Genomic DNA, 22,420 nt, shown 5'->3' with positions numbered 1-22,420 from the left:
TTGTTAGAGCACCATCCTGATACACCAAGGTTTGATCTCTGGTCAAGGCACATACAAGAATGACCAATGAGTGCATAAATAAGTGGAATAACAAATCAATGTTTCTCTTCCTCCTCCCCCCCCGCCCCCACATCTATATATATAAAAGCCTAAACGACAGGATGACCGGCGGTTGCTATGACATGCACTGACCCCCAGGGGGCAGACGCTCAATGCAGGAGTTGCCCCCTGGTGATCAGTGTACTCCCACAGTGGGAGCGCCGCTCCGCTGACTGATGGGCACCAAACTCCTGTGCTCACTGCTGGCGAGCGCAGTTGCAGCGGTGCAAGCCTCTCCCACAGACACTCCCCCTGCACACCAGAGCTGTGGCAGCAGCAGGCGTGCAGTGGGTACGGGATGAGCAGGGGTGGCACAGTGCCCAGCCCGGGCTCGGGCTCCTCCCTGGCCACCTGCCACTTCACGCACTACTTTGTGCTGTGCGGGATCGAGGTGGACAGTGGGCTGGAGCCCAATGAGCTGGCGGGTAAGGCTGGGCTGCGGCGGCACGGAGGTCCACTGATCCCCACAGGCCAGGCCGAGGGATCCCACTGGTGCACAAATCTGTGCACTGGGCCTCTAGTCAATAAATAAAATCTTTAAAAAAAATTTTGGCATAGTTGAAATTGTTCCTTCTCTGTTCTAGAGTACTTCAAGTACATTTGATAAACAGATATATACAGAGGTGGGCAAAACTAGGTTTGCAGTTGTTTGTATGGAAATAATACAACTAATAAATACTAGTACAAGAATAAACTATTTTGTGTACTCACAACTGTAATCCTACTTTTGTCCACTCCTGTATATTTTTTTTTATTCTAAATGAATCCATTTAAGAACTTGATTAGTTTGTGTATAAGTTAGAGACTGCTCTTTTCTGACATTCAACGTGATTGGTAATTCATTACAGTGAATGTAAAGCACAGAATACATTAATTATGAGCAAGCAGTTGTAACAGTAATGTTTTAATTTTGTAATAAAGTGATAGCTTTATTATTTTAAAGCAGGAACATGTGGGTTGTTATTCCCTTACATGACAAGGGCTGAATTTTCTCATCTTTGTCTGTTAGAGCACTAGTTATAAGTGTGTTGTGTGTGAATGACTGAAGTTATGGATTGCCACAATCATTTCAGATTTTTTCCTTTTAGGTAACAGTGCATAATCCAGAGAATCAAAGCTACTTGATAGCATATAAAGATTCACAACTCATTGTTTCATCAGCTAAGTAAGTTTTTCTGAAATACCATACTTTTTATTTAAAGCATTTAGATTGACTTAAAGAAAATAATGTTGTATCATCTTCGTCCATAAAACACTTTTTCTGTCAAATTCTGTGTACCAGAAGCAGTACAGTATAGTAAAAGTTAGGAGTGCAGATTCTGGAGCCAGAGTGACTGGAGTGTGGATCCCAGCTTTTTACTTGCTACAAGTTCTTCAGAGGGGGGTTAATAATTGTATCTACTTACTCAAGGTTGTTGTTATAATAAAAAAAATAACATACATGATGTATGTTAAATTATAACATTTAAAATGTATATTAATATGTATAAAATATATTTCTAAATTTTAAAAATGATTTTTAAATGTCTCGTATTTTATATATATTATGAACAATATATATTAAAAGAGTTAATATAGAGAAGAGGAAGAAGGGGAGTCAATAGAGGAAAAAAGGGGGTATCTGTAATACTTTCAACAATAATATTAATTTTTAAAAAGTTAATATATATGCATAAAGCCTAGAACAATGCTTGGCATATAGTAAACACAAAATATTAGCCTTATTTTTTTTTTAAGCATATTCCATTGATTTTACAGAGAGGAAGGGAGAGAGATAGCTAGAAACATCGACGAGAGAGAAACATCGATCAGCCGCCTCCTGCACACCTCCCACTGGGGATGTGCCCGCAACCAAGGCACATGCCCCTGACCGGAATCAAACCCGAGACCTTTCAGTCTGCAGGCCGACACTCTATCCACTGAGCCAAACCGGTTATGGCTTAGCCTTATTTTTATTATGAATAAACATCATTATCCCTCCTCTTCCCTTTTGTTTTTACCTTCCCCCCAGATCTGTATGTAGCTCCTTCCCCCATTCCACACACTCTCAGCCCGAATTCATGACATTAGGCCAGTGATGGCGAACCTATGACACTTCTGACACGTGAACTCATATTTTTGGTTGATTTTTCTTTGTTAAATGGCATTTAAATATATAAAATAAATATCAAAAATATAAGTCTTTGTTTTACTATGGTTGCAAATATAAAAAAATTTCTATATGTGACACGGCACCAGAGTTAAGTTAGGGTTTTTCAAAATGCTGACACGCCGAGCTCAAAAGGTTTGCCATCACTGCATTAGGCTAATACTGTCACCCCAGTGCAGCAGCCTCTTCCTGCTCTCTGTCCTAACTCTTGATATCCTAGCCTGTCTAATACAACATCACAGGGGGTTAACATCCTCAGATCTCTGCTCTGGCCCTGGCTAGTTTGGTTCAGTGGACAGAGCATCGGCCTGTGGATTGAAGGGTCCTGGGTTCGATTCCAGTCAAGGGCATCTTCCTGGGTTGCGGGGTTGATCCCCAGTAGGGGGTGTGCAGGAGGCTGATGATCAATGATTCTCTCTCATCACTGATGTTTCTATCTCTCTCTCCCTCTCCCATCTTCTCTGAAATCAATAAAAATACATTTAAATACATATATATACATATACATATACATATACATATATATATATATATATATATATATATATATATACATATATATATATATATATCTGCTTTGTGAAAATAATCCCAAACTGCAAATCTCTGTGGTTCCTTACTGGTTTTGCATGTATATTCAAAGTCCTTAGTATAGTATCAAAGGCCCACTTACTACCTGACTCAAGTTTATCTGTTTTTAACCTCTTATTCGGGAGAATTTCATACTTGACAAAAGGAGACAAAATAGTATAATAAACCTTGATGTACTATCATTCAGATTGAGTCATCATCAATCCTGGCCAGTCTTGTTTCCATCTGTAACCCTCTCATTCCCCCTTCTAGATTATCTTGAAGCAAAGCACAAATTTATCATTTCATTCATAAATACTTTAAATATATACAAGAGGACTCTTTAAAATATAGCCACATTATTATTTTCAGACCCCATAAATTATTAACTGCCTAGTATTATATGTCCAGTCAATACTTAATTTCCAGTATTCTCAAATTTCTCTTAGTGTCTAGTTTCTAATCGATTTTCTTAATCTGTAAATTTCTCCATCTCTCTTGTATTTTGTAAATTTTGTATCACACTTCATACCATTAAGGCATGTATTCTAGTTTTTTTTACTCTGTTATACCCTCCCTTACAAGGGAGTCTTCTTGCAAGTTAAATCTGTTATTTTTAAAATGTCTCTTGTATGTTTCATGACTCCTGACAAGGACAGGTTTTAGCTCTTTTGTTGTAACTAGGAACTTTGTGTCAAATGTCTTAGAAGTAGAGGTAGAGGTCAGAGTGGGATATTTGTGAAAGATCACTCATCTGGCTTTTTAAACTCTTCTGTAAAACCCTGATAAATGTAGGGATAACATATTGAAAGATTAAATAATTTACCTTACTTTGCTCCACCCAACTCTCAATTTAAACTGTGATTTAGCTCAGTACTACTTAAGGCAGTTGAGTGAACAATAACAGCATAGCACAGTGGTTCTCAACCTGTGGGTCGCAACCCCTTTGGCGGTCGAACGACCCTTTCACAGGGGTCGCCTAACACCATCCTGCATATCAGATATTTACATTACGATTCATAACAGCAACATTACAGTTATGAAGAAGCAACGAAAATAATTTTATGGTTGGGTCACAACATGAGGAACTGTATTTAAAGGGCCAGAAGGTTGAGAACCACTGGATAGCAGTTCTGGCGAACATCCCTAAACATCCACGTAAGACATTTTTTTAGATGAGGCATGAGGAACACCTTCCTACCAAAAGGGCAGCTGTGGGGGAACAGATACAGTAGTTTTCTTCAAGAGTTTTGTGTGATATATGATGCATGGAATATCAGCTGGCAGCTTACATCATCTCTCATCATTGACTTTTTTTTAATGGACTTGGTGATTTAAAGAGAGCACTCATAAACATTATACCTTCGTAAGCATTACATGCACTTGTTGTTTTGGGTAGCATCTTGAGAATCCTTGGCTACAGCTGATACCTTGATTCTGCCAGGAGACACATCAATTAAATGACCTGTCATTTGCTCTAATATTTATTAAGTATTTAATACCCATCTATACAAGGTCATTTTATTGTGCAGTATTAATATAAATAATATTCTCTACCTAAGAGCATGCATTAAAAAAACATCTAAGTGAAATTCAGAAGTGTCTAGGGTTAACTCTTAAAACTTTAGCTTGTTTAGAGAAGGGTTGCAGTCATTTGTGTTAGAGAGAATGGTAAAATGGGGGACAACTGTTAAGTAATAGAGATAAAAACTTCTGTATAGTTTATGATTTAACTTGGCCTAGAAAAATTTAAATTATCAAATTTTCCCAAAATAAATCAAATGTAGCAGCTATTGTGATACCAGACATACTTGGTACATAATTGAATAGTTAACTTAGGGAATAGAAAAGTAAGTTAATATGGCAGCATGTATGACAGATTTTGAAACATTAAGGCCCAAGTAAGAAGTTTTTAATTTAACTATTTTTGTTTAGAATAATAGTCTACATTTTGTTTTCTCTCAAGAGCATTGCAACATTGTGAAGAATTGATTCAGCAGTATAACCGTGCTGAGAACAGTATATGCTTGCCTGTTATCAAGCCTCTGCCTCAGCAGAATGTCACTAACCATGTGGGCAAAGCAGTGGAAGACTGCATGCGGGCCATTATTGGGGTGCTGCTCAATTTAACTAACGACAATGGTGAGTAATGTGTGTTACATAGATTCTCACTGAAAGGTTGTTTATTTACATGTAAAAATAAGTTACTCCCTTGTTTCTTCTTTTCTTGATATAGTGATTTTTTTAAAATTGCCATCATGTAATTCACTTATTCATATATACTAGTAAATTTAACTGCTTTTAGGAGTTGATAATTTTAGAACCAGCCTGGAATCTTGGCTTGGGAATATTATAGTTAATGTGTTTCAAAAAAGAAATAGCTATACATTTCTAACTTAATATCCTTGTTAATGTATATTGGTTGTTGGTATCATAAAGAAGAACCAGTAACACTTTCACACTCTGTTTTCTGTTTTAGAGTGGGGCAGCACCAAAACAGGAGAACAAGATGGCTTGATCGGCACAGCGATGAACTGTGTGCTTCAGGTTCCAAAGTACCTACCTCAGGAGCAGAGATTTGATATTAGAGTGCTGGTGAGTCGAAGCAACTATTTCAGAAATGAGTAGTTGGTTGATTATGTGCTTGGTTGATAATGAAAACTTCATCTTAGTTTTGTAGTTAGAACCAATTATTTGATACTAGAGGCCCAATGCCCGGATTCGTGCACCAGTGGGATCCCTCAGCCTGGCTGCACCTCACAATTCCCGGGACCTTCGGGGGATGTAGTAGTGCAGGAAGTGGCAGGCAGCTGGGGAGGAGCCCAAGCCCGGGCACTGCTCCTGTTCATCCCAGCACCACTGGGCCTGCTGCTGCCACTCAGTAGCACTGCCGCAGAGGCGGGAGCACACTGACCACCAGGGGGCAGCTCCTGCGTTGAGCATCTGCCTCCTGGTGGTCAGTGTGCATCATAGTGACCAGTTGCTTAGGCTTTTATATGTATATAGATATTGCAGGTTTCAGTAGATTCCTTATAAACATATCTTATTGTACAAAAGAGCTGTGAAGGGCCCTATGTACAAATAATAAATATAAGAATTAAAAGTGGAGATTTTTAAAAAGTGAAATCAGCCCTGGCCGATGTGGGTCAGTGGTTAGAGTGTCTGCCCCCACACCAAAGGCTCGGGGGTTCGATTCCCGGTCAAGTGCACATACCTGGGTTGCAGGTTTAATCTTCAGCCCAAGTCAGGGCGTGTGTGTGAGGCAAACAGTCCATGTGTCTCTCATATCCATGTTTCTCTCTCCCTCCCTTCAACTTTAAAGTCAATGGAAAAACATCCTCAGGTGAGGATTATTTTTTTTTTTAAAGTGGTGAAATCATTTTTGGGGAAGACCATTACCTTACATATTAGTTTTTAACTATTTTGTAGATGGTAGGACACTGATTAGGTTTCTAGTTACCAGGAAAAGTTACGTATATTGTGTTCATTTGCTTTTAATTCTCACCTGTGGTAATATGCATGTTTTGATTTTTGTAGGGCCTAGGTCTACTGATAAATTTAGTAGAATATAGTGCTCGGAATCGGCACTGTCTTGTCAACATGGAAACGTCGTGTTCTTTCGATTCTTCCTTCTGCAGTGGAGAAGGAGATGATAGTTTAAGGATAGCTGGACAAGTTCATGCCGTTCAGGCTTTAGTGCAGGTAAGCAACAACTTAAACACCTTCAGTCGGTTGCATCTGTCCAATTTCCTTATCAGTTGCACTTCTCTCTGTCTTGTCTCCCCTCCCCTCCTTTCCTTTTCCTCCCCACCCTCCCACTTCTCTCTCATTCTCACCAGTTCAGTGAGAGGTCCACTGGGTCAGAATGAATACCCTCACTGACTTTTACTCTGCTGACTGTCTTCAGCAGTTGTAAGCACTCCTTAAGCATTGTCAGTGAAAAGCATAAGCAAGGCATGTTTGTTTATGAGTCAAAAATAGATTATTAGTCACAAATTAGGAATCAGCCTTCAGCCCCACCTCATCCAGTGTCAGTCCTCCAGTACTTCCTGGTCTGACCTGAGCCCAGGACTGTATGTACCTAAATATCGGGTCATGCTCTTCAGAGTATGTCTGTGGAGTGATTTCCTGGCGTAGGAATTGTGTTAGAATATGAATATTTAAAATTGATATCTCCAACTCACCCCACCCAAAACACACACTCCCTCTCCCTTCCATTTATATCTCCCCCAAAAAATCTGTATGTGAGTTCTCGTTTCTTGACCACGGTGGACATTACAATTTTAATTTTTTTCCAGTCTCATAAATTCCTAGCTGCCTTTGTCATTTCCTTAAATGATAGTTTGCATATATGCAGAAGTGATAATAAACCATCCTTTTCATTGTTTCTGAAGGCTTTGCTAACCTGTTAATTCTTTTGGCCTATCTGAAACTAATAATGTTTGAACTGTGTTCTCAAAAGTAATCCACAACAACTTGATCTTTTCCTGAATTGCAGTTAGGAGCCCATCATTCTCATCTCAAACATTTTGATCTTTATACTCTTAAAAATTAAAGATATTTTGTTTATATGTGCTCTATCTTTCCAAACTTACTGATTTAGAAATCAAAACTAAGAAAATTGTGAAACATGGGCACCCATCCCATTAGGCACTAGAGCAGTAATGTAAGTACAGGACCTGTGCATTCTGTAAAACTCTACTGTATATGCAGAGAGAATGAGAGAAGTCACTTGACCTCTTAATGTCATTGACCTCATGGACTCCCTGAAAGGGTCTTGGGGATCCTTGAACCAATTTTAAGAAATGCTGCTTTATATAAAACCTGAATTTTATTTTTTAAGGCATTAAATTTTATAGACCACTCTTTGTACACTAAGTAAATCTCTGAGGTCTACTTGGCATTTGATTATCAGGTAGTTGTCTTTAGTAACTTTGGGTTTTTCCCAAATCATACCAGTATTTCAATGCTCTCTGCATTCAGCACTGTACCCACACAGGGAAGATCAAGTAAGTGAGGGCAAGGAGGTTCAGGGTATTACTCCCTTTTTGACTTAGAGTTTTCACTGTGTACTCCCATTGACAATTGCACTTCATTTTTAATATGATTAGTTGAGTTCCAGCTCAGCTTTTCTCTGAAACGTTTTACTTTAACTGGTTTTTGTATTCTTTTAAAGAAGCCATGGTGCTTTTACCTAGTATTATGTAGTTTTATTCAGTGTTCTTCTTTTCAGTTAATTCATCCATTCTGCTTGGGGTTTTGTTTTATATTGTTTTTTAAACATTTTTAAAAAAATGGGACGGAGGGAGAGAGAGAGAGAAACATCAATGATGAGAGAGAATCATTGATCAGCTGCCTCCTGCATGCCCCCTACTGGGGATGGAGCCCACCATCTGGGCATGTGCCCTTGACCAGAATTGAACCTGGGACCCTTCCAGTTCATAGGCTGACTCTCTATCCACTGAGCCAAACTGGCTAGGGCTGTTTTGTTTTAATTATTCAAGTTACAGCTTTTTTACTTGAATTTTTTTGTCAGTATTATCCAAATTAAAGGAAGTACTGAGATTTTCATTCTTACAAACAGAATGCCTGCCTGCATCATTAGTAGACACTTGATTGAATACCAACATCATTTATACTTTCAGTTTGGCCTTCATAAGATGTAGAGCAAGGATAACCAAACAAGGGCTTTTATTGATACTTAACCTTTTTATCATACAACTTGCTTCTCAGGATTAGTGATGTTTAAAAACAAATAGAACTTTATATTTGGCTACATACATGTCGGTTGGTGGTCTCTTTTAATCTCTTCAAAAATAATTTTTGTCAGCTATTCCTTGAGAGAGAGCGAGCAGCCCAGTTGGCAGAAAGTAAAACAGATGAATTGATCAAAGATACTCCCACCACTCAGCATGATAAGAGTGGAGAGTGGCAAGAAACAAGTGGAGAAATACAGTGGGTATCAACAGAAAAGACTGATGGTGCAGAAGAGAGACATAAGAAGGAGGAGGAAGAGGAAGAACTTGACCTTAATAAAGGTACATTTATTTTGAGTGTATTCACATGGAAAATTCAATGATAGCTTATTTTTTCTCCAGAATATACTTTTAATTCATGTGTTGTCATGATCTTTTATTTAATCTACTTCGTGGCCTCTCTAGTTCAGTGCACACAGCTTTGCTGTCTCGGTGCTCACAGGAGTTGGTTGGCACGCTGGCAGTGAGGAAAGTTGCCTTTCCTTCCGGGGCCAGCCAGCCTTCTCTGTAAAGAGAAGCAGCTGAACAATGTGGCCCCTAAAAGTTTTTAGTTTTGAAACTTTGAGATTCTTTTATCATTCTCCCTTTATGTACTGAGGTCTGTTGTCATAAATTACAGTTATCATTCTCAAATGGTATACATAGTTGGTGGCAAACACAGTAAGGAATATACTGAAGGTATGGCACATCTTAATCTAAAGATCAATACAGAGTCTTCTTTCTTCTAGACTCAGTATGGCACATCTTCTCAATCTAAGTTCTGTACTATCCACCTTCTTACCCTACTTATCCTCTACAGGGGGGTCTGCAGCACCCTGGTGGAGGCCTATCCGTCCCAAGTGTGGGGGTTCTCAATGCGGGGGGGCTTACCTAGGGGAATCCTGTTCCAGGGGTTCCCAAAGGTATGGACGGAGTCGGCGAAGACTATCCACCCTCTTCCTACGGTGGAGTCCTATCCGTCCCGAGTGTGGGGGGGCTTACCTAAGGGATCCTGTTCCAGGGGTTCCCAAAAGTGTGGACAGAGTCGGTTGATGGGGTCCAACCCCAGCAGGTCCAAGGGTTCCCAAAGATGTGGATGGACTTGGCGAAGAAGGAATGACACGGAGAGAGCGTTCAGTTGATCAGCATAGCGAGGTTCTCTCCAGGTTCTCCAGCCAAGTTCTATCCAGGATCTCCAGCCAGGTTCTGTCTATCTAGTTGTCAGTTGATGGACAGTTGGGTTTGTGTCTATCTTTGGTTGTTACAAATAATGCTGCTATGAACATTCATGTACAAGTTTTTGTGTGAACATATATATTTTCAATTTTTTTGGGTATGTACCCAAGTGTGGAATTGCTAGATTATTTGTTAATTCTATGTTTAACATTTTAAGGAACTGCCAAATTGTTTTCCGAAGTGGCTGCACCATTTTAATTTCCTACCAGCAGCATGTAAGGGTTTCCGTTTCTTAGAGTTATGTGTCTCTTATTTTAGCAATTCGAGTGGGAGTGAAGGTGTATGTCACTTGATTTGCACTTCCCTAGTTAAGAAATGGTATTGAGCACCTTTTCACATGCTTAATGGTTATTTACATATCTTTGGGGAAATATCTATCCAAATGCCCGTGTTCTTTTGGTTTTTTGTTTTGTTTTTAAATACATTTTTATTGATTTCAGAGAGGAAGGGAGAGGGAAGGAGAGAGAAACATCAATGATGAGAGAGAATCATTAATTGGCTGCCTCCTGCATGCGTCGTTGTCGTCGTCGTCCCCCCCGCCGTCCCCCCCCCCCCCCCCCCACTGGGGATTGAGCCTGCAACTCAGACATGTGCCCTTGACCGGAAAACCTGGGACTTTTCAGTCCACAGGCCGATGCTCTATCCACTGAGCCAAACCGGCTAGGGCCAAATGCCCATGTTTTAAATCAGTTTGTCTTTTTGCTGCACACATTCTTTATTTATTCTGGATACCTGACCCTGATCACAGGTATATGATTTGCAGATATATTCTGAGGGTTGTCTTTTCACTTTCTTGATGGTATATGGTAACTTGAAATACAAAAGTACCTATTTTTTTTATTTTATCATTTGTGGTTTTAGTGTTGAAGAAACCATTTCCTAACCTAATGTCACAAAGATTTAGTCTGTGGTTTTTGTTTGTTTGAGTTTAATCCTTACCTGAAGATATGTTTTTAATTGATTTTTAGGGAGAGAGAGACATCTATTGGTTGCCTTCTGTATGCACCCTGTCCGAGGATGGAATCCTCAACCTGGGTATGTGCCCTAACCAGGAATCAAACCTGTGACCTTTCAGTGTATTGGACGACACTGCAACCACTGACCCATATTGGTCAGGACTAGTCTGTTTTCTTTTAAGAGTTTTATGGTTTTAGCTCTTACATTATCTTCCATTTGAGTTACTATTTTTTGTTAATTGTGGATATCCCATTTTTCTAGCATCATTTATCAATGTTTAATAGTTTTGAAGAAAAGATAACAGAGTTGTTGGATTCGTGGGGTTTTATTTTTTGATATACTGTTACAGTGTATTGTTTATTCTTAGCCCTTCAGCATGCTGGCAAACACATGGAGGATTGCATTGTGGCCTCGTACACAGCACTGCTTCTTGGTTGTCTCTGCCAGGAGAGTCCCGTAAGTAAGAGCTCACTGTTTTATGTGTATTGAAAAGATTCCATTGTGGCAGCTTCATACCATTATTTAATTAACTTATATATTACTCTATTTTCCCCCCTCATGTTAAAACTTCCTGTATATGTGGTGAACTTTTAAAAAATGTTATTTTGCAATTGTACCAGGGGCCCAATGCACGGATTTGTGCACCGATGGGGTCTCGCAATCCAGGACCCCCTCGGGATGTCGGATAGCCAGTTTTGGCCTGATTCCCACAGGCCCGATCCAGACAGGAGGGAGCCCAATCCTGTGCATTGAGCGTCTGTCCCCTGATGGTCAGTGCACATCATAGTGACTGGTCGACTGGTCGTTCAGTTGCTTAGGCTTTTGTATATATAGATTGGTTCAGGTGCACAGCATGGTTAGATGATCATATACTTGACTCAGTGTTCCAATATTTTCAGTGGCCAGCTGCCACTGTACAGAGTTATTCAATATTATTGACTGTATTCCCTCTTCTATACTTTATTTTTTATTTTTGGTTAATCCTCATGTGAGGATATTTTTCCTTTTTTTGAGAGAGAGAGAGAGAGTAGAAGGGAGGGGGAGAGACAGAAGGAGAAACATCTATGTGAGAGAGACACATTGATTGGTTGCCTCCTACATGCAACCTGACTGGGGTCGGGGATACGTGCCCTTGACCGGAATTGAACCTGGGACGCTTCAGTCACAGGCCGATGAGGCTTTATCCACTGAGCCAAACTGGCTAGGGCCCTATTCTGTACTTTACATTCCTGTGTCTATTTTGAATATTTGATAAATTTTTAAAGGTAGATTCCAAGTAATAGTACATTGGGTTTAATGAGAACATTCTTGACTAATGGATGGTGAATCGATTCACATAACTGGTTGAAGTAAAAGAGAGCGTAATATAAAACCCGTGTTTAGCTGGCTCAAGGTGGAAGAGCCTGGCCTCAGTGATACCAAGGACTTGGCTAATTTCTGTCTTTAGACTCTACTGTCCTCTGTATGTTGTCGTTCTTTTGCCAGCTCCCCTCATGGCCCTGTGCCGACTCTAGCTGTACCGAGCAGGTAAAGGTGGCCTCTTCCTGTATATTTCTTCTTTTAAGAGCAATGCTTTTTTCCCCTCTAGAACCCCTTCACACCCACTACACCAAGTAGACTTCCCCTCATCTTGGCCAATATTGGCCCACATGCTTTTGTTTGAACTACTCATTGGCCAGGTAAATGGGGCTACTATGTGAGATGTAGATCATTGTAATCTAACTATAAGAAGTATGAGTGTCCAGACAGTTCTGTGCTGAGAGAGCACAGAAGTGGGTGGTTCTGGCCTTTGGGACAGTCTGCTTTTAGATGGGGGACACATGGAGGTTGTTGTTTTTTAAATATATTTTTATTGATTTCAGAGAGGAAGGGAAAGGGAGAGAGAGAGAGAAACATCAATGATGAGAGCGAATCTTTGATCAGCTGCCTCCTGTACGCCTCCTACTGGGGATGCCACAACCTGGGCATATGCCGTGACCAGGAATTGAACCATGACCTCCTGGTTCATAGGTTGATGCTCAGTCACTGAGCCACACCGGCCGGGCTGTTTTTTTTTGTTTGTTTGTTTGTTTGTTTGTTTTTAAGGATAGGGACCAGCAGAAGAGCCCAATTTTCAAATGAAAGGGTGATCAGGAGCCAAGAAAGAGTGGAGGTCTGTGGTGTAGTGGAAAGGTTAGCGTCTCTTTTCTGAGACGGGAAGGTTAGACTGTCCGTGATCGTGTGAAGGGCTTAATTAGGAGAGGCATTCATGCTGTGGGTCTGTCCACCCACAGACACTTGCTCTCGAGCTTTCTGTATTGCCTTCCATCCCCCACCCCCACCATGGCCATGTGTCTTAAGTACTGTGTATTTTTCTGAATCTTTCTTGTCTGTCTCTCCATGTTTATATTGCAGTCCAGCTCTGATCTAAAGCACACTAGCCCATGCTGTCATTTGTGGCCCTTACTGGCACATCTGCTTTTAGGATCAAGAGCAAATGGCTCATCATGGCTCTGGAGACCCTGCCAGATCTTTATTCCCTTTCGGTGACTCTTCAGCTCAGCCCTTCCAACAAAGGGGAGGCGGATCTCAAAAAAGCAGGGGGGCATACTATGTAAATTTTAGGGTGTTCTATTAAACACCCTAGTTTTAGTCATGTTCTTTCTTAAATAATGGTTCTTGAAATTAACTTATTACCCTGTGTGGTTTATCTTGAAACATCTTTCCTATTTGTTTTCTCTCTCATCTCTAAAGAGTGTCTGCATTGTGGGGAATTTTATGAATTCATAGAGACAGATGTTGCCTAGGGGATCATTATGATTAACCGAAAAAGCTAGCTCAAATGTGAAGGAAATTGGTTGGCTGCCCCATGTGTAGGTGGGAGAGAGACAAGAAGGCAGGTAGTTGCAAATAGTAGATGCTGGTTTATGAAGGGCCTCATGCAGAGGAAGCCCAGGAGACTTGGTGTCCCTGTCCATTGCCCACCAAACATCCGGTGCACGCAGTGTCAGTCTCCTTGCTGCTCTCTGGACTCTCTCTGTTCCTGAAATCTTGCACACTGCCACCATAGCTAACTTCCTTAAGAGCATATTTGGTCACATAACAACTCTTACCAATCTTCCTTGGCTCACATCATGTAAGGAATGATGACTCTGTTTACTGTGACAAGACCCCAGACTTCAAACTGCTTCTGCAGTTTCTCAGTCTGTCGTACCCTTGGGTACTTTCTGAGTTTCCCAGAGAGGCCTTGCTGCTCACACCTTTCCTTTCTGTAACTGCTGCCTGGCTCTTCCCACTGCTGTACTGTCATGCCTCTGCCCTAAAAATGGGTTGGAGACATTTTTAAATCCAGCTTTACTGTAACCCCAACCCTTATGCTTTCAACTTCAGTATATTTTATAAATGTTTTGTAAAATCTCTTAAGTGCTTTAGCTTAGTGCTGGGGACCTATGGTGGCTTTTGGTGGGAGGTTCACAGAGAATACGGCAATTGATACGCATACCTTAGCATACAGCTGTTTTAGCAATGTTATTTTAGATCTTTTCTGAAACTGTTTTAGTGCCATTATTTTGCTGCTTAATAATTTCAAAAGTACCTGGACAGAAGAATTTTAAAAAGGGAGAGGGGACTGGTGACACATTTCCTAAAAGAAAGTAACTGTAGTTCTCCTTCCTTGTCCCATCAACAAAACTCAAACCAGAAGCGCTCCTGCCCTGCAAACCCCCCCCCCTCCCCCATCCCCATCCTCAGGACAGCGTGTCTTTTTTGTGTGTTTTTGTTATAGGTGAACCATTTAAGAAGAGCGTTTCCTTTTGTTCTTTACGAACATCTAAAGCATTTCAAAGACATATTGAAATAGAACAGTTTTTTCCCCACAAATAAAATGTTTTATTTGTAGTCCTTAAAGTCTGAATTTTAAACAGGTTCTTGGACTGGGGACTCAAATCCATCAGCTTGTTCACCTTTAGCTTTTCTAGAACTGAGACCTTCACCTTGAATCTCCATGAGTTGTCCCAGTTCAAAGGTGGGCTTCTTCAGCATTTGACTTTTCTAACAAAGACATCGTGGAGCGGATGAATAGCTTGGCAAGCCTTTTCCGTGTGTTTTCCAATGGGGTCTGGAATCAGTTTATTGACCACTTCTTTCAAGTCATTTGTCTGCATCTCTCGGGTCATGATTTCCATCACCTTCTGGGTTTGGCGGACCTGCTGATGCTGAGCCTAAGAGGTCTTCTGAATCTGTAGGTTGCACTGTTTAGTAAAACCAACACAGAGTAGACAAGCAAACAACCATCGGCATGTTGACTTCAACATGAGCTTCAATCATGGTCTGCCGTGTTTTTTTGACCATGGAGCCCATTTTGTCTTGGGTCAGATGCACGCCATGGAAGTTAGGCAGTTTTTGCCCAGAACATCTTCAGTAATTAGCTCGGATTTTCTAAATGCAACTTCGTCCTCCTGCAGATCAGCTAGGCTCCCTTCAAAACCACGGCCCTTGAGACATCAGATGCGGTTTTGGTTCCTTGAGTTCTCGTGACTAGTGTTTCCCAGTATCTCTTACATTGCACAGAGCTGGTGCTTTCCGGTCACACTGGCCCGTCTTAGGGAGTAGATTGGGCACTTCCTTCTCGGCTCCTTTTTTTGCTGCCTTTCATGAGACGCTTGTTCATGCCAGCCACCATGGTGCTGCCCAGAGAGCCAAAGATGAAAGACAACAGTTTGTAAAGCAGGTCGTACCTGTTCCCTAACAGATTGGTTTATAAGTAGTTGGACTCTCTCTTGCTAACAATAAAGGGAGGAAATGCCTTAATCTTCCCTGGCTTCTGACATGCTCCTTTGCATAGATTATGCTAGGTGCCTTTTTGGAAGATCTACTTAATTCTTAGCCTACATAATTAGTTGAATTCACCTGTGGAACATGAGGAATTTTTTTTTCTTTTTAATATATTATTATTGATTTCAGAGCAGAAGGGAGAGGGGGAGATAGATAGAAACATCAATGATGAGAGAAAATCATTGATTGGCTGCTTCCTGCATGCCCCACACTGGGGATCGATCCCACAACTCTGGCATGTGCCCTTGACCAGAATCAAACCTGGGACCCTTCAATCCGCAGGCCGACGCTCTATCCACTGAGCCAAACCAGCTAGAGCGAGGAATTTTCTTTGATCTTTTTTTTTATTCCATAAGCAGCTCTGAGTACATTCTGAAGTGTAACATTGTTTTTTAATCTTTATTGTTAAAAGTATTACATATGTCCCTTCTTTCTCCCCATTGATCTCTTCTAGGCTGCCCCTGTCTCCCGCCCCAAGCCTTCACCACCCTATTTATTGTCGGTGTTCATGAAGTGTAACATTTTAAATCTGCACTCCTTCCTCCTCTCCTAACACTCTCCCCACCCCCCCAACACACACACAAGCAAGCACAATCAACAGCACGTTTAGTTGTTTTAAGCATTTTTCTGTGCAGTTACAAAAGTAAATATGCACACATAAAGTTCTTTTGTAGCCTTTGCCAGCTTTGCCTTTTTCCTTTCTTTCTGTGGATAGGATGGGATAGGGAATGGGAACACACACATGCAAGCACTGTTGAGCGAGGAAAGAGAGGAAATGGCATATTAACCAAGGAGTTCAGGGACCCTTGAACTGTAAAGGTTTGGAACACAATGTGCCCCATAACCATCAACACAGTGCAAGGTGCAAGCTCGTGTTTTTGTTTGTTTGTTTGTTTGTTTGGGTTTTTTTCAAGCTCGTGTTTTTTACCACCTGACATACATACACACACACACACACACACTCACACACACACACATATACTAGTATATATATGTTTTAATATGTTTTTACTGATTTCAGAGAGTGGGGGTAGGGGAGAGAGAAACACTGATGTGAGAGAGAAACTAATCGGTTGCCTCCATACGCACCTTGACTGGGATCGAACTGGCAATCTTACAGTGCATGGGATGATGCTCAACCAATTGAGCCACACTGACCAGGGCTGACCAGTATTTCTTTGATGTTTCCTCAGATCAATGTGACCACTGTGCGGGAGTATCTGCCTGAAGGGGACTTTTCAATAATGACAGAGATGCTCAAAAAATTCCTGAACTTTATGAATCTTACTGTAAGTAGCTTCCAGTGCAGCTTTTGTGGTTTTAAATATATGATACATTAATGACAGTAGAACTAAAAATTCTATGGCCGTAGTGAGTGGAAAGAAAACTGGATCTTCTTAATTATTATTTTTTAATGTTTTTATTGATTTAAGAGAGGGAGGAAAGGAGAGGGATAGAGAGTGGAGGGTCTGCCTCCTGCAGGCCCCCGACTGGGGTCAGGCCCGCATCCTGGGCGTGTGCCCTGACTGGAATCGAACCTTTTGGTATATGGGACAATGCTCCAACCAACTGGGCAACCCAACCAGGGCAAAAGGGATCTTCTTCTAATAAGTGTGCTCTATTGAAGATAATTGTTATAATGGCCAAATATATTGATAACTATATTATCAAAGCCATAATGTAGTCTCAGTGTGTTTTGATTCACAGTGTTCAGGTTAGTAAAGCTAAAGAATTTATGCTTTAATCTAATACTTCTCAAAATTTGTGAACTATTAACTATTGCTTCCTCTCTCCCCATCCCACCGCCCCCCTCCCCTTCAGTGTGCTGTTGGAACCACAGGCCAGAAGTCTATCTCTAGAGTGATTGAGTACTTGGAACATTGCTAGCTGCTTACCTCTGCTGCGGGTGCTCGGCCATGCTGGAGCTGGTCTTAGAGAAGTCATGAAAGATGTCCTTGAAGAATACCAAGAACATTCATCAGTATCATTCACGTTTGGATTTCTAAGGCCTCCTGATTTCTTCGTCATGCATTCTGCATTTGCTAAATGACAGTTACTACATCAATCTGCAACTATCAAAAATGAGGGAAAAGGTTCAGGCTGTTAATTCCATGCAGTATTTAAGTACACTTACTTTGGCAGAGTTGATACTCTCCCCTGTTCTCTTGCTTCACTCTGGGCAAGATTTAGGGGGAAATTTGTGCTGCTGTTAGTGCAACTGCTGTGTATGTTGAGCCACTGTTGTCATGCCAGCCAGGTGCAGAGGCAGCTTAGCTACTGAGGCATCGAATGTTCTGAGGACATTCTAGACAACAGCGTAGTTCCTTTTTCAGGCTCATTTGCTTTTGCTTTTTTTGTTGAATGATTCCAATCGTAAATAAAGCTTTTAATAATTTTGTGAAATTTTTCTTGTTGTTCCCTGAACTACTGTCTATATTTAAAATTAGATGGAATCCAAAGACACAAGGGATGAATAGCATACTTTTTATTCTTGATTTGATTTAGGTTGTCAAACTATTTTTCACTTTTCAGACCGTGACCATGTTCATTATGATACTATAGTGAGTCATAACTATAGACGCAAGAAAACAAGTTAACAGTTGAAGGGACTGTAATCTAAGATGATGCGCCCTGTTAAAGGCTGAAGCAAAAGTGACAACCCAGGGCAGTTTACGCTTCATGTTTGGGGAGGCTCCTAAAACATTAAGGTTTGAGGGAGGACTCTCTAGATATATTTTCTAATGCTCAGTACAGTAAATATAAGAAGCTAAAACACCAATGTGGAATTCATGTTTCCAGATAACGTGTATATTCTTCTATAGAGTGACAGGATCAAATGCATAAACGCAAAGCCTTAAATTGCTGGTGTAGAAAAGACCCTTTTTTCCATTTAGATTCTTACTTCACAGAGCAGTGTGTTGTTTGGAAAACAGTCATGGAACACACAAAACACACATTTAATTTCACAACACTGCAAATTTTTCTTGTATTATTGTTCAGACCACCGGTTATACATTTTTTCTTTAATTGATCAGGCCTGAATACAGGCTTTCAGAGATCTATTTCATTCATATTTTTAAATACCTTTCAGGTAGTTATATCATGTTTCTTCATTGGATTTGTAAAACTTGAAGCCATAAAAATATTAGTTTGGTGTGTACTGGGGAAAATAGCTAAAAGTCTAATATTTACTCATTTAGACTTTGTTATTTCCTTGTATAAAGTGACAAATCGGGGCTCTTGTATCAGTGCCAGCTGTAATGTTTTTAATGCAGTGGCTGCCTTCTAATGTCTTCCTATTTTTGATAATGCAGATTGTTGGGAAATCTATAAGGAAGTAACTGGTTCCGGGCAAATTGTTTTCTCCCTGCTACCTCCCCCGACCCCACCCATCACCTTTGGAGAGCATAGTATGCCAGTGTAACTTGGGAAAGACAGGTTGTACTTGCCCTGAGTACAGAAGCTAGCTTAGCAAACTATTTTAAAGGCATATCAGGAAATGATACCCAGAAAATGGAATTAGATATATTTTGTTTAATTATTTTAAAATACATTGATATTTATTAATCATTGATTTAGGAAAAGGAACAGATTTTTGGTAAAAGCTGACTGGCAGGTGGTAAGAAATACAAAACATTGGGATGAGAGCAATCAGGGCGAACGACATTTTTCTGTTACACTGGTGATCATGTGAGAATTGATTTACCTCGGTGTTTAACAGTTTTTTGTTTTGTTATTTAAATAATAACTAATTGTCAAGCACTGATAGATGCAGATTTTGGTGGGGGGTGGGGGAGACAGCACCTCACCAGCTGCAGCGCATTTGTGTGTTTAACCCTCAGAGAACTCTGCATTTTAGGGTACTTGAGGCTGACTTACAAATTAAAGTTTTAAAGTAACCTTTTTTTCCATTGTAAATATCTCTGTAAATACTACCAGTTGGAAATTAGAACAGTAGAGTACTTTTCTGAATCCAATCTTATTTTATACAGTATTTCTCAGCTGTGATCTTTGGAGCAAAAGCCAACGGCAGGAAAAAAATAGTTTGTACCAGTTTCATGAAGTATGTCTTTGGGTTTTTTGTAAATAATTTTAACTCAAATAAAATTGCTACTTTCAATACACACGTTGTCTTTAACATAAATCTATTGAACTGTTTTTGGAGGAAGAAGTCTCACGGACTTGATGTTGCTGCCTAATGTCTCACTTGAATTCCACATTTTCAACTTACACATAAAAATTGTACAACCAGTGTTTGCTAAGTATTATGTACGCCTCCCTGCTTTTAATAATACTCACCTGGATATAACGCTAACTCTCAGCAACTCGGCTGCATTTGGTACAGTCGTTTTCTGATTGTGTAGTTGGGTAGGTGTGCTTATTAAGTTGCTTTAGTCTTTTTGCCTCTGAATATGACCCAATACTTCTTTTTGAAAAATCAGACAGAGGCCGAAAACCAGGACTACAGGCTTTATTAGAGAAGGACCTGCCGGGCTGTCTCGCAAGGGGAGAACAGCAGCACGTGCAGGGGTGGGCACGCCTTTTGAGGGGCGGAATGGGAAGGGGTGGGGGCTTAGGGTACTCGGCGCACACTGATTGGCGGCTTACTGCATTGTCCCTATAGGACAAGGGCTTAGGGTATTTGGCAGGTGTGGATTGGTGGTCCAATGTATAGTCCATATAAGGTACATGGTTAGTCACTCAGGTATTTCTGGGCTGCAGGTTATGTCATATTCCGCCCACCAGTTGGGGAAAGGGAGGATCTATCCCTTTTCTTTTGAGTTTTTATAACTGCTTTTTAGTTTTTTTCAGTCTCTTAGTTGTCAGCCCTTAGTTTCCTGCATTTTTACAAAAAGTGGAGTCCTCAACCTCTGCTCACCTCTTTAACCTCAAACCTGGGTTGGAGGGCCTCTCCTGGGACTTCCTGTCGGCTCCCCTCTTATGTTAACAGTGTAGAGCCATGTTTAAGGGTGCAAGCTATGAGTATAGAAAGACCTAACTCACATACATACACTTCAAGTATTAGTACTGTTTATCCTATTGACTGAGCAAATTCCTGAACTGTTACCCTGTTTGCTCACTAGACAATGGAAATAGTATGTGGTGTGACCTTGGGTTGTGAAGGTCAAGTAAAACTGCCTGTGAGGCATTAGCATGGGGTTCCCGACTTAGAATGGTGAATGGGAGCTTCTAGCAAACAGTTCTGTTTTCACTCCCTTGGGTATTTTAAATGTTCTAAACAACAGACTACTGTGACTATTTTGGACCCTTGGAAGAATGCCTTTCATATTGCTGAGTTCGTTGAGTTTAGTTTACATTTCCATTTTACCTAGGAGAAACTAAAACATTCAACAGAAAAACTTGTGAAAAAATTGTTTATAGCCATTAACAGCAGCCAGACACTGGAAACAACCCAAGTATCCACCAACAGGCAATGGCTAAACAAACTGATCCATTTATGCAGTAGACGGCTACTTTGCAGTAACCGGAATGGGCTCTCAGTCAGCAGTGTGGACGGATCTCAAAGCCGAGTGGAAGAAGCCAAGTAAACACACACAACATGAATCAGCTGATAAAAACTAGAACAGGCAAAACTAGTAAAAGGTGAAAATGGTTACAATTTATGCATTTTGTTTTTATTCTCACAAGAAGAGAGAGATATTTTTCTCCCATTGATTTTTAGAGAGTGGAAGGGAGGGGAGTAGGAGTGAGAGAGAAATGGACATGAGACACGTCGATGATTGGCTGCCTCTTGTTCGAGCCCCAGCCAGGGCCGGGATTGAGCCTGCAAATGAGGTACATGCCCTTGACTGGGAATCAAGCCTGGGACCCTGCGTATTGTGGGCTGATGCTCTATCCACTGAGAAAAACCAGCACAACAATTAATTTAAAAGACAATAACAAAAGTTAGATGAAAAATTCCATTATGTTTAGAAATTTTAAAACACATCTCTTGGTAATTCATGGGTTAAAGAAATTATAATGGGCCCTAGCCAGTTTTGTTCAGTGGATAGAGCATCGGCCTGCGGACTAAAGAGTCCCAGGTTCGATTCTGGCCAAGGGCACATGCCCAGGTTGCGGGCTCAATTCTCCCCTCCCCCCCAGGAGGGACCGTGCAGGAGGCAGCCAATCGATGGTTCGCTCTCATCATTGATGTTTCTATCTCTCTAGCTCTCTCCCTCTCTGAAATCAATAAATATATATATAAAGAAATTATAATGGAATTTTTTTAAGAATTACAACTAAACGATAAAAGTAAAATGTGTCAAAAATCATGGGATATAGCAAACTACCTAAGGAGAAATGTTTAACCTTAAATGTTTATATTTGAATACCAAAGTGACAAAATTCTAAAATACAAACTCCATTTTAAAGGTAGATCAAGAGTTACAGAATAAACCTTTGATAAGTAGAAAAAAGGTAAACAAAATAATTTGGCAAAAAATTGATTCTTTGGTCAAGATAATCTAACTTTGGGGGCACTGACTAAGAAGGAGGGAATAAAGTACAATTTTTAAAATTAAGAATATGTAAGTACGGCGACAGCTCAAAAGACATCAGCTGAATACTCTGAATAAATACATGCTAATGAATTTGATAAATGAATTTACTGGAAAAATAAAGTGGATTAAAGACTGAAACAAAATGAAATGGAAAACAATCAGTATTGAAAAAATTTCTCTAACATATAACACAAAGTTAATGGTTTTGAAAGTTACTTCCACTAAATTTTCAATAAATAATTCCAATCGTATAAACTCTTCTAGAGCATTGAAAAAGAGGGAGACGTGTGTCTCATGTCTGAAGTCTGTATACAATGGCTACAAACTAAGACAAGGATAACAGGAAAAAGAAAATGCAG

The 22,420-nt window shown here is 40.4% G+C and overlaps 1 protein-coding gene across 8 annotated transcripts in view; it reads left to right on the top strand.

The window, feature by feature from the left end:
- WAPL (WAPL cohesin release factor) overlaps window positions 1-19,682 on the top strand; it is a 112,743-nt gene extending 93,061 nt beyond the window's left edge. For 7 of the 8 annotated variants that reach the window (XM_023763714.1, XM_023763713.1, XM_023763712.1 and 4 more), the window contains 8 exons: window positions 1,188-1,264; window positions 4,785-4,960; window positions 5,298-5,413; window positions 6,356-6,520; window positions 8,649-8,856; window positions 11,114-11,202; window positions 16,752-16,847; window positions 17,380-19,682. In XM_023763714.1, the coding sequence (XP_023619482.1) occupies window positions 1,188-1,264; window positions 4,785-4,960; window positions 5,298-5,413; window positions 6,356-6,520; window positions 8,649-8,856; window positions 11,114-11,202; window positions 16,752-16,847; window positions 17,380-17,445 (993 nt within the window). In that variant the 3' untranslated portion in view covers window positions 17,446-19,682. The remainder of the gene's footprint in view (window positions 1-1,187; window positions 1,265-4,784; window positions 4,961-5,297; window positions 5,414-6,355; window positions 6,521-8,648; window positions 8,857-11,113; window positions 11,203-16,751; window positions 16,848-17,379) is intronic. The other variant, XR_002831993.1, reaches the window with a different exon arrangement.
- Window positions 19,683-22,420: the final 2,738 nt, after the last annotated feature.

The sequence above is a fragment of the Myotis lucifugus genome, unplaced genomic scaffold (genome assembly GCF_000147115.1).
Source record: "Myotis lucifugus unplaced genomic scaffold, Myoluc2.0 scaffold_298, whole genome shotgun sequence".
Classification (NCBI taxonomy): Eukaryota; Metazoa; Chordata; class Mammalia; order Chiroptera; family Vespertilionidae; genus Myotis; species Myotis lucifugus.
This window is presented reverse-complemented; position numbering and strand designations above follow the sequence as displayed.